At 44.2% G+C, this 12,029-nt stretch overlaps 1 protein-coding gene across 1 annotated transcript in view; it reads right to left on the bottom strand.

Moving 5' to 3' along the window:
• The window catches only part of LOXHD1 (lipoxygenase homology domains 1), a 283,207-nt gene that overhangs the window by 39,885 nt on the left and 231,293 nt on the right, over positions 1-12,029 (bottom strand). The window contains exon 37 of the mRNA XM_030567584.1: positions 9,951-10,068. Coding sequence (XP_030423444.1) covers positions 9,951-10,068 — 118 coding nt within the window. The remainder of the gene's footprint in view (positions 1-9,950; positions 10,069-12,029) is intronic.

Here is a 12,029-nt window from a genome sequence, read left to right as displayed (position 1 = left end):
AGAGGGTGGCCTTCTCCTTTAAGGTTCAGGAGGCCTGGGGCTAGCCAGTCAGCTCTGCCCCTGGCCCCATACCCTAGTTAGCTGCCTAACTGTGATCAGGAGCCAGCGTGAAACTCCTGGGACTCAAGAAAGGACTAAGAAAAGTCAGTTTGTGGGAGGAGCCACAAGGCTGGGGGTAAGCAGGCAAGCTGAGCTCTAGTGGAGAGCTCTGAAAGGACTCCAAGGAAGTAGCCTAGGAGCCTGGGCTCTACCTAGAGCAGGGAATATGGACAGGTAACCCAGAGGGGCTGAGCTTGTGAGAGGGGAAGCAGCTTGAGAAACAATCATAGAATCATAGAATATTAGGGTTGGAAGAGACCTTAGGAGGTTATCTAGTCCAACCCTCTGCTCAAAGCAGGACCAACCTCAACTAAATCATCCCAGCCACGGCTTTGCCAAACTGGGCTTTAAAAACCCCTAAGGAAGGAGATTCCACCACCTCCCTAGGTAATCCATTCTAGTGCTTTACCACACTCCTAGTGAAATAGTGTTTCCTAATATCCAACCTAGACATCCCCAACTGCAACTTGAGACCATTGCTCCTTGTTCTTTCATCTGGTACCACTGAGTACAGCCAAGCTCCTTCCTCTTTGGAACCCTCCTTCGAAGGCTGCTATCAAATCTCCCCTCACTCTTCTCTTCTGCAGACTAAACAATCTCAGTTCCCTCAGTCTCTTCTCATAAGTCATGTGCCCCAGCCCACTAATCATTTTTGTTGCCCTCCACTGGACTCTCTTCAATTTGTCCACATCCCCTCTGTAGTGGGGGGACCAAAACTGGACACAATACTCCAGGTGTGGCCTCACCAGTGCCAAATAGAGGGGAATAATCACTTCCCTCAATCTGACGGCAATGCTCCTATTAATGATGCACAATATGCCGTTAGCCTTCTTGGCAACAAGGGCACACTGCTGACTCATATCCAGCTTCTCGTCCACTGTAATCCCCAGGTACTTTTCTGCAGAACTGCCACTTAGCCAGTCGGTCCCCAGCCTGTAGCAGTGCATGGGATTTTTCTGTCCTAAGAGCAGGACTCTCCACTTGTCCTTGCTGAACCTCATCAGATTTCTTTTGGCCCAATCCTCGAATTTGTCTAGGTCACTCTGGACCCTATCCCTACCCTCCAGCATATCTACCTCTCCCTCCAGCTTAGTGTCATCTGCAAACTTCTTGAAGATGCAATCGATTCCATCATCCAGATCATTAATAAAGATGTTGAACAAAGCCGGCCCCAGGACCAACCCTGGGGCACTCCGCTAGATACCGGCTGCCACCTAGGCATCAAGGCATTGATCACTATCTGTTGAGCCCGACAATCTAGCCAGCTTTCTATCCACCTTATAGTCCATTCGTCCAGCCCATACTTCTTTAACTTGCTGGCAAGAATACAGTAGGACACCGCATCAAAAGCTTTGCTAAAGTTAAGGTATATCACATCCACTGCTTTCCCCATATCCACAGAGCCAGTTATCTCATGAAAGAATGCAACCAGGTTGGTCAGGCATGACTTCACCTTGGTGAATCCATGTTGAGTGTTCCTGATCACCTTTCTCTCCTCCAAGTGCTTCAAAATGGATTCCTTGAGGAACGCGATATCCCAGAGCAGAGAGACTTAAAGGGAGCTCAGAAGGCAAAGTCTGAGGGGAGCAAAAGAACTGCTGCCAACTTCAGCCTGCGTGGGGAAGGCTGAGAAGACCCACCTCAGAGGAGAAAATAAAGCAGGGAGTGCCTGCAATTCCATTATTGGCCAGAAGGGGATGTTATACGGCAGGCACAGCCTGTGACAATCCACTTAAAAAAAAAATAAAAGGTGTTTCAGGAATAGTGTGTTTAAATACAGCCCCAGTAGTCTGTTGTGTAGTTAAGTGAATACCATCAGTGGCAGGAGCCTTAATCTGCACCCAAGCAATTTTGCAATTTATGTTGCTCTGAGTACTGTAATGGAGAGGTTTGGTACATGAGTCATTTCAATTTATCTCTACCCACATCTCCCAGAAGAATGCAGCCTGAACAGCTTCCCCCGGGGAGGCCTGCAGACTCCCCAATGTACACAAAACAATGCAGGGCTAATTGCTTTTGTGCTTATACTTTGAAGTGCCCAGCACACCTGTGTTGAAGAATCCATAACGAGGTTTTGATTCTGTGATTGTTCCCATCAGGACACTGAAAAAGGGAGAACATTTGTGGGTTCTGCTTTGAATGAACTGTCTCAAACGCTCATGGAATTTTTATAATATAAAGGAAAACTCTAATCAAACAATGTCAGCTCAGATGGTTGCATTCAGGATGGTTTGTCAGGTATTGGGTGCAATGCAAGGAGCGCTTTATTAAGGCAGCTTCATAGCAGACTGGGCATGGATTGTACAACCCCCAATGAATAAAATGTTCAGATTTTAAAGGCCTGACAGTTTCCCATTCTTCCACTCAGCAAATCCTCATCTTCTCTCATTACTTCCCAACCCTCTATCTTACCTCCCAGAGCCACTGGGATGCTTTACCTTCGCTAGCAGGATCCTTGGAGGGGACTCATCAGTAGGGGATACGTACAACCATTGAGGCACTATGTGGAGCTGCCATGTGGCCCAGAACCCCGACAACAGCAGGAGAGTTGTAAAAAGTGGCCTCTACTTTTGAGTGCTTTGCATGTTGGGTCTCCTGACTTCAGCCACCCAGGGTCTGATCTCCTGAAGTGCTGAGCACCCACAATTCTCATCAGTGATATAGGTGCCCAACATTCTGAAAAATCAGGCCTTAAGTGTCTCAAGGTAGACAACCCAAAATTGTATCACCCCAAGTCAGTGGCAAGTTTTGAATTTTTCCCTAAGCTCTTCAGAGCTTTCAACCCCTTAGTGTATGGCCCCAGTGCTGCAAACTGTTGTGTGTGCACATAGGGATCTGTTTGCAGAACTGGGGACTAAGCTTGTAAAATGCATTGTTAATGTCTGGGGATATATAAATAACAATGAACAATGATGGCTACCGCTCAACATGCTATGCATCAAGATCTTGATCCCATTCATATTTGAAGTCATCATTTTAAATCCATTTTTAAATATTTTAAGTCAACCGTTTGCATTTTTAATGCAGTTTGGATCTTAAGTATCAGGTTATTTACCCCACTGAGATTCTGAATGGGGTTGCAATGTATCTCAAATAGAGAAAAATAATTATGAAGAAAAATATCATTTCTGCTGGTAAATTGAGAGGTTTAGCTTTGTACATCTTTGATGCATTTTAATTGGTGTTTATACACTTCTACTTCTAGTAAACTAAAAGCAGCATAAATTAAGATCAGCAAACTGTTTACAAAAAGACCAAAGAGAATTAAAAAGACCATTTATTGTTATTTCAACAGAACAAGAAAACTGAGAATGTCCTATGGCTAAATAGAACAACAAATGGTTAATTATGGGGTTGATAGCTTAATCTAGGTTCTCATTTCACCATGCTAGTTAGCAATAACTGTGAACCATCTGTCTGAGATTTTAGCAATATCCCCACATGTATTTCATGATGTGGTTTTAATATGCATTGCTGAGAGAAATGATTCAGATCAGTTTTCATGTCACACCAAGCTACATACACTTTCCAGTTCGGAATACAAATCAGGGCACACAATGGCTCCCTTCTCCCATTTTATGGATCACTCCTGTCCTGGTTCACTTGTTGAGAATGTCATGTTGTACTTTTACCTCAGGAAAAAAGAATCAATAAAGAATGTTCCAAAAATTGCACTATGGCTAACAGAGAAGTTCAGCTTTCTCAGCTTCTTTCCTCTCTCCTGTATTTGTGTACTAAAAGGAGACGAGGGCAACATTGTCAAAAGCGCCCACATGGCTTAGGACCCTAAACCCCATTTTCAAAAGAATTTGGTGCATTAATTGTTTGTCTGTCTCCGTGAGTATGTCTACACAGGGATAAAATACCCGTGGCATGACAGTGGCTGGCTGAGGTCAGCTGACTTGGGCTCACAGGGCTCAGGCTGTGGAACTAAAAATCGCTGTGTAGACATTCAGGCTTGGGAAGGAGCCCGAATTCTGGAACCCTACACCCTTGCAGGGTCCCACAGCTCAGGCTCCAGCCCCAGTCCGAATGTCTACACAGTGATTTTTCAGCCCTGAAGCCCGAGCTCCATGAGCCCAATAAGGTTACCAGATGTCCCCATTTTATAGGGCCAGTCCCGATTTTGGGGTCTTTTTCTTATAAAGGCTCTTATCACGCCCCACCCTCTGTCCTGATTTTTCACACTTGCTGTCTGGTCACCCTAAGCCCAAGTCAGCTGGCCAGGGCCAGCAGCGGGTTTTTTAATGCCTGTGTAAGACATACCCTGCGAGGGCTGTGTGGCCGGCGTTACCAGGTGAACAGGTCAGGCCAGAGGTCTATTTGTTGCATCTCTATGAGGACTATGTGGCTGGAATTCTTTGATCAGATCTGGTGTTTGAAGTCCCTGATGGGGTAATGTTAAGCAACAAATCTTAGTATATAAGTCAGTTGCCAAGTGAACATTTAAGGAGGCGAACAAGGGCAGTAACCAGGGGAGTTTTGAAGGGAATTGGAATAGGAAGTGTGGTTCCTTCTGTTTTAGGTGTGGTTCTATACCAGGTAGTGGATATGAATGATGAGAGAACAACTGCTGTGTTTTGCTTTGGATGTGCTATGTTTTCCATTCTGCTGGAAGACAGTAAAGATTTCTGGTGCATGAAATGCAAGCTTGTGGCCGTACTGGAGGACGAGATACATAGTTTGGAAGCACAAGTATCAACACTTTGTAGTGTCTGAGAAAACAAAGTCTTTTTGGACAACCAGATTCAGAAATTATTGCCACAGATTCCACATGGGGAAGGTTTGCCATTGGAGAGAATATAAACCAAAGAAGGAGGCAGGCAATTTAAGACCAAGAGGGAGTAAAGAGAAACAGGTGGCATTCAGTCCAGCTAGTGAGTCAGCTCAGTGAGCCAACTATCAACAAACTTATCTCCAGAAGAATGGAACAGAATGCTACAGGAGACATACTCAATGGACATTCTTGTGATATGGTCTGAAGCAATCAGCTACCAAGAGAGATACTTCAGCTGTCCTAAGAAGACATGCAATCATCATTGGTGACTCCATACTAAGAAGATTGGACAGAGAATTCAGGAAGGGACTTCTTAGTTGGAGCAGCCACTGTTAAATTAACAATCCAAGGGGAGGATGGTAAGGACGTGAATGTTGTACAAACTCAGCCTGTAATGAACAAATTGAACCAATGTGACAAAGAGTGTAATGAGAAGGAAAATTTCAATTGCTTACATACCCATGCTAGGAGTCTGGGCAACAAACAATTAGAATTGGAAATGCTCACTGAGAAGAAATATGATATCACTGGTATTACTGAAACCTCGTGGGACACATTATTAGAATGTTAAAATCATTACACTGTTACAATCTGTTTAGGAAGGATAGAGTGGATGAAAGAGATGGCACTGAACATTAAAGATACCATTAACGTTTTTTGTAAAAGCAGCAAAAAGTCCTGTGGCACCTTATAGACTAACAGACGTATTGAAGCATGAGCTTTTGTGAGTGAATACATCCGACGAAGTGGGTATTCAAGCATCTGACGAAGTGGGAATTCACAGATGAAAGCTCATGCTCCAATACGTCTGTTAGTCTATAAGGTGCCACAGGACTCTTTGCTGCTTTTACAGATCCAGACTAACATGGCTACCCCTCTGATAATTAACTTTTTTATAGTTATTGATATCTACAGAACCACTGGGTCTTGAATGCAAAGTCAATGTTCTAACTAACAATCCCAGGAGAGGATACTGGTGGGGATCTGTTACAGACCACGAAATCAAACCAGAGAACAGTATGCATTACTCCTTAAGCACCTCTCTGTAATGTGTGCAGAAATAAAAATTATGTTTTCACATCCTCAACTTGAAAATATTTTGGAGGTCTCATACAGCCAGTAGTAAAACATCTTAGTGTTTCCAAAATTATAGATGGTAATTTTCTAACACAAAATGCAGCCAACATAAGATGACTCTATTTTAGACCTTGCTAATGTGGGTAAAGATGAATTAATCACCCCAGTGGGTGGTTGCCTAGGGACCAGTGATCATGATCTAATTACATCTAATGTGGGCAAAAAGAAGACAGTCCCAAGCAGCAGTTCTTCAAAAGGGTTAATTTCCTCAAACTGAGGAAGATGAACAAAATTGATTGGGAGGAAATTTCAGACAGAAAAATGTGAATGAAAATTGAGAGTTGTTTAAGAGGAGGATATTAGACAGATAAAAAGCCACAATTCTACAATCAAGAAAGAGGACAACTTTGGGTAAAAGCCCATCCTCATTAAGTGGTGAAGGTAACACTTAGAAAGAAAATTCCCAATACATAACAAATGGAAAAAATGGGGGGTGGAGTAGATAGCAATCAATATAAATTATAGCTTTATGCATGCATCCAACAAACTGGGTATTCACCCATGAAAGCTCATGCTCCAATACGTTTGTTAGTCTATAGGGTGCCACAGAACTCTTTGCCACTTTTACAGATCCAGACTAACATGGCTACCCCTCTGATATAAATTATAAGTTATGTGCAGAAAATTGATAAGGGAAGGTAAAGTGATCATGGAAAAAATCCATAGCTAGTAGAGCAAAGGAAAATAAAAAGGGGGACTTTTTAAAGTATATTGGGAACAAAAAAAACCCTAACAAAAATATAGGCCCATTACTAAATGGAGATGGAAACTTTGTTAATAATGATGTAGAAATGCTCAATAAATATTTCTGTTCTGTATTTGGAACGAAGCAGGTTGATGTACTTGTATCACATGAGGAAAATGAAGTACTTTCCAATCCATTAGTAATGAAAGAATATTAATTTAATTGGGAGTTAGGCACCGCACCTGCTTAGGCACTTTTGAATATCTCATTAGGCAACTATCTGCATCTTAAGGTGCCTAAACACCTTTGGAAATCTGGTCCTTAGAAACCTACGGCTCTTAGAAAAGTAACCTTAGAAACCTAAATCTCATTTGAAAATTTCACCCAGTCACTCTCTTCCCCTTAAAGAATATTTGAGCTTGACATGCTTTAGCGTTGAGAGAGGGTAAGAACTCTGCCCTTACTGAATCTAGCAACTAACAAATGAGGCTCACTCAGAGTAACAGAAAGGACCCTGCAATAAAAATTGTTACAACCTGAATTTGGGTTCAAATGTAGTGCAACTTTCCTGTGTCCTAAAACAATGACCATTGGGCTACAAATACATCACAAGGAAATTAGGACAGAAGAAGAAGCAGAATAGTAAATTACCTGGAGTCTCAGGGCACATCCACACTAAAGATTAAGTTTACCTATGTTAGGTTGACTTACTGTGGTGGCTGATGTCCACACTACCCTCCTTCTGTCGGTAGTGTGTGTCCTCATCAGGAGCACTTCCCCTGACTGAAGAGGGGCAGTTGGGGGGGACAGGAGGGGCTGAGAGCCAGGGTGCTCAGCTGTGCACAGCTCCTCGCTGCCAGCTGGGAGTAGAGGCCAGTAACCCAGGCTTCCTGCCTCCCCATTCCCTGAGAGGAGTGGGGAAGCAGTGGCCTGGGCTTCTCATCTCCCTGTGTCCCACCAGGAGCGGGGATCAGTGACCTGGGCTTCTTGCTTTCCCTGCAAGGAGTGAGGGCCAGTAGTCCAGGCTTCTTGCCTCCTCATTCCCAAGTGGGAGCTGGGGCCAGCTGCCTGGGCTTCTTGGCTCCCTGAGTGGGGAGCTAGGCAGGCACAGCCCCCTGGGAGTGGGGAGCTGGGTGGGCGCAGCCTGGTGGGGAGCCAAGGGCTGCTGGGCTCTAGCTGCCAGGCTTCCTTGTCAATTTCACAGCTCTAGCATGAATGAAGCCCTGAAATTGAGAAGATAGCCAAGATCCTATGTAAGTAATGCAGTGACTGCACCGTGTCGCCCTGACTACACTGCCACAAGCCCCATGCCTCTCGTGAAGGTGGAGTTATTATGTTGGTGTCGTAGGGCACTTACATCGGCGCGACAAGGCTGTCGTGTTTACGCTGACATAAGAAGGTCGACGTAACTTGCCTTACATCGACCTGCGTAGCGTAGACCAGACCTCACAGACCTTTCAAGAGCTGAACTAGAAAACAATACAAAAACCAGGCAAACCTAGAAACAGCGCTGTTGCTGAAGAGATACACAGCAACCCCTTAATGTGACTTGTCACAAATTCATCTCACAGGGAAAATCATCTGGATTCTAAGTATCTCAGTTTTGGCTTTACTTGTCTCTGAAATGCTGAGATAAGGGTGTAGATTTATGGCAGTTGAGTAGCACACCTCTAGCACCTGCAGCCTACACAGGGCAGAGGCAAGCAGAATGCCTTATAGATTCATAGACTTTAAGGTCAGAAGGGACCATTATGATCATCTAGTCTGACCTCTTGCACAACACAGGCCACAGACTCTCACCCACCCACTCCTGTAACAAACCCCTAACCTATGTCTGAGTTACTGAAGTCCTCAAATTGTGGTTTGAAGAATCCTCCAGCAAGTGACTCGTGCCCCACACTGCAGAGGAAGGAGAAAACCCCCAGGGCCTATGCCAATCTGCCCTGGAGGAAAATTCCTTCCTGACCCCAATTATGGCGATCAGTTAAACCCTGAGCATGTGGGCAAGACTCACCAGCCAGCACTCAGGAAAGAATTCTCTGTAGTAACTCAGATCCCACCCCATCTAACATCCCATCACAGACCACTGGGCATATTTACCTGCTAATAATCAAAGATCAATTAATTGCCAAAATTAGGCTATCCCATCATATCATCCTCTCCTTAAACTTATCAAGCTTAGTTTTGAAGCCAGATTTGTCTTTTGCCCCCATTACTCCCCTTAGTCCATGCTGAATGAGACATGCCTTGGATGCTCCTTACACCGCTTTAGGAAGAAGCAGCATGTGCCCCCCTAAGCATCTGCTGTCAGTGATACCTATGGCGATGGCCTTTGCTACATCCCATATCTGGAAACCCCATTGCAGTGCTGCCTCGTCTGCTTGTTGATCCCTCTTCCCAGTGCTCCTGCCTGGCGCCTGATTCCCATGTGTGTGATTTAGGAATGGAAAGATGCTTCCTACAGCCGCCCTTTATGTTTAAACCATGATTCATTACTGAGAAAATATAGCAAAAGTAACTATTACTGTAGGGCCTACAAACAGGATACTCGATTTTACTCATTTTGATGAGCGAACATTAGCACAGTTCATATAGATCTGCTGGATCCCCAGATCATGCACGTGCATTAGCAATGTTGTTTTGGCATGGAAATGGTTGCAGCCAGATTATTGGTTCCATTGGAAACATAACAGAGAAAATAAGCCATAGTTGCCATACGAAAAAAGAAAAAAAATTGCATGGGGGAAGGGAGATGCATTCCCGTTTTACAGGATTTACAGTTGCCCAGAAGTGTCTCTTTATAATGTACTACCCAACTTAGCTGGTACTATTTACCAAAACTTGATAGTGAATGATAATTTCTTCAATACAGACAGAGCAGCTCCGTTTTTCTAGAAGCTGTCACTGCAGCATACAGTCCATAACATATTGCCGGTGCACTGGCACTGAGCCAGCGTTCTTTCCTAGTAAGGAAGACAGACGTTTAACAGCAGAGAGGCCATTTGGGTGAAGTTATACCTTGCATTTGTTTCCCTCCTGCATCCCGCAATCTCCTTGGTCTCAGATTCTGCTGGGATAAGAATTCAGAATCGGAAAGGAAAGAAACACTACAAGAATGTTAGTTATGGTGTGAATGAGAAAGGCAACTATTCCTGCTCACAGCTTGGTCCCTTTCTGCTCTCCCCCCACTAGGGCTCCGGCCTGAACACAACAGAGTTCAGATTTGTGTACTGCAGGAAGTAACCATGTTACCTTTTCCAGGAACCAGTCTGGGCGTGTCCCCTTTCCATCCGTCCGGATCCTCATTTTCCTGAGTGGTGCAATATCTGCAATCTCCATGATAAAAGTGTCCTCCTGACCTCTCTCAAATCTGGAGAAATTAAAAGGTCACGCAGGTTTTGTATTATCTGGCTTGGTTTCTTGTGCTGATGCATTCATCATGCTCTGTGCACACTACAGCTCGAACTATGCCAGCAAGCTCAGTAAAAATGGTTGTAAACCAACCACCCGTTCTTTGTGCACTGTTCTGGACTTGAGTTTTCCACTCTGGTTATTGCATGCTAGCATGGTTCTGGCAAGCTTCTCCTGCCAAGTTTGGGCAGGGATTCTTTTTCCCTGAGAATCAAGCCAATATAAACGCCGCTGTAGGTTGCCCAAGCTAATCTACAGCATGGCTCATTACCATGGTTGTAACACAGATATAACTACGTTTACACAGGACACGTGCAAATTTTGTCACTAGTAAAGATGGGACAAAACTACGAACCCCATCTACATATCCCCAAACTTTTTGAGAGCTTGACTCTGGAATTGAGGTTTGCAGACTGAGGCCGTCTCCTGTTACACCTGGGGCAGGCTAGCGTTTGGAAACTCGGCCTCAAGCCATCGGTTGTATTCTGTCATGCTGTCACACTATGGGGAGAAGAGGGTATAAGGAACATTGGCCTTTGCTGCTGAGAAGCAACAGGGAGAAAAAGGGCCAGCTAATGGATTGTGCATCTTGAATGACGTAGTACATTGGTGAAGTGTCTGTCCAGTTCCCCAGCTGCTTAGGATCTATGATTACAGTGAGAAATCCTGGCCCCGTTGAAGTCAACAGGAGTTTAGCCTTTGAATCCAGAGGGGCCATTGTTCGCCTATAGTGCCAAGCATGTGTTATTGCAGGCTATCTACAGCCAATGCATCCCCCAGGGAGGCCCACCTTCTAATATCCCACACAGGCTGGCAGAATTGCTGTAGACCTACAAGAAAATAGCCAACTATTAATCGCTAGCTAGCATGTCAGTTGGAGATAGGAGAATTTGCATAAACTGTCCCCCAAAACACCAGTGGAATGATCAGCCACCACTCTGGCTCCTTTGCTGATGTGTTGTATGGTCTTCCTCTTTGTCCATCATTTAAAAGTTCTGAGGGTGAGCTTTTTTAGGGAACAGGGCATGTGTCTTCTCATGTGTTTGGACACAGCTTTCTACACTGTGGGTACTACTACAGTCTAGATAATAAATAGTAATGGTACCCCATTTCTGGCAGTGGGTTGCACCTGCTACCAGCTGTGCAACTCTGTGATATGAGGGGGAAATTTCTTTTCAGCCTCTGGTCAGATTACACCCTATAGAATAAATCTGATTATCCTTGAGTCTTCATCTCAGCCTGCATAGCTGCAGATGCTACCAATAGTTTTGGCATGAGCTGCAAAATTTTCATCCAGACTTTAACTTCTCTAGATTTACAGAGGCAACAGGTGTGGGGTTTTGACTCAGGTCCATTTCTAGTTATTAATGATTAAATTTACTTCACCCTCATCCTTTTGAAAACATGTGCTATGTTCTCTGCCTCAATGCCTTTCTGTGGTAGTGAGTCCCAAAGCTCATGAAACACTGTGCAAAATAATATTTCCTTTCATGCCTTAAGTGGACTGATTCTCCAGTTTCTAACTTTATAAGACAAAATGAAAAGGAGCAAACCATCACTTTTCATTATGGACACCCTTGTTCATAAAGCTTTATGCCCCATCACACTTCTGTCCTTTGCAGGCTAAATAACCCTAGTCTAAGCATCCTCCCATCATCCCGTTCTTTCAACCTGCTGTCATCAGTCAATATCCTGTTCAGAATTTGTAGGTTTCATATCCAACCCATTATTCACAAGAACTCATTACACTGCATGGAAACAATCACCCTAAGGAGATGGACTGGAGGACCTAATAGGTCATTCCTATCCCTAATTTATATGAGCACGAACATAAGGATTGTAAATCTGAATAAAAACTTGGGGGATAATACTGAAGGAGATAAAGTATTTGGCAAAATGTCTTCTTCAGGACACTGAACC

The sequence above is a fragment of the Gopherus evgoodei genome, chromosome 6, assembly GCF_007399415.2.
Source record: "Gopherus evgoodei ecotype Sinaloan lineage chromosome 6, rGopEvg1_v1.p, whole genome shotgun sequence".
In the NCBI taxonomy this organism is placed as follows: Eukaryota; Metazoa; Chordata; order Testudines; family Testudinidae; genus Gopherus; species Gopherus evgoodei.
Note: the sequence above shows the minus strand (reverse complement) of the source record. Positions and strands in the feature narration are given on the sequence as shown.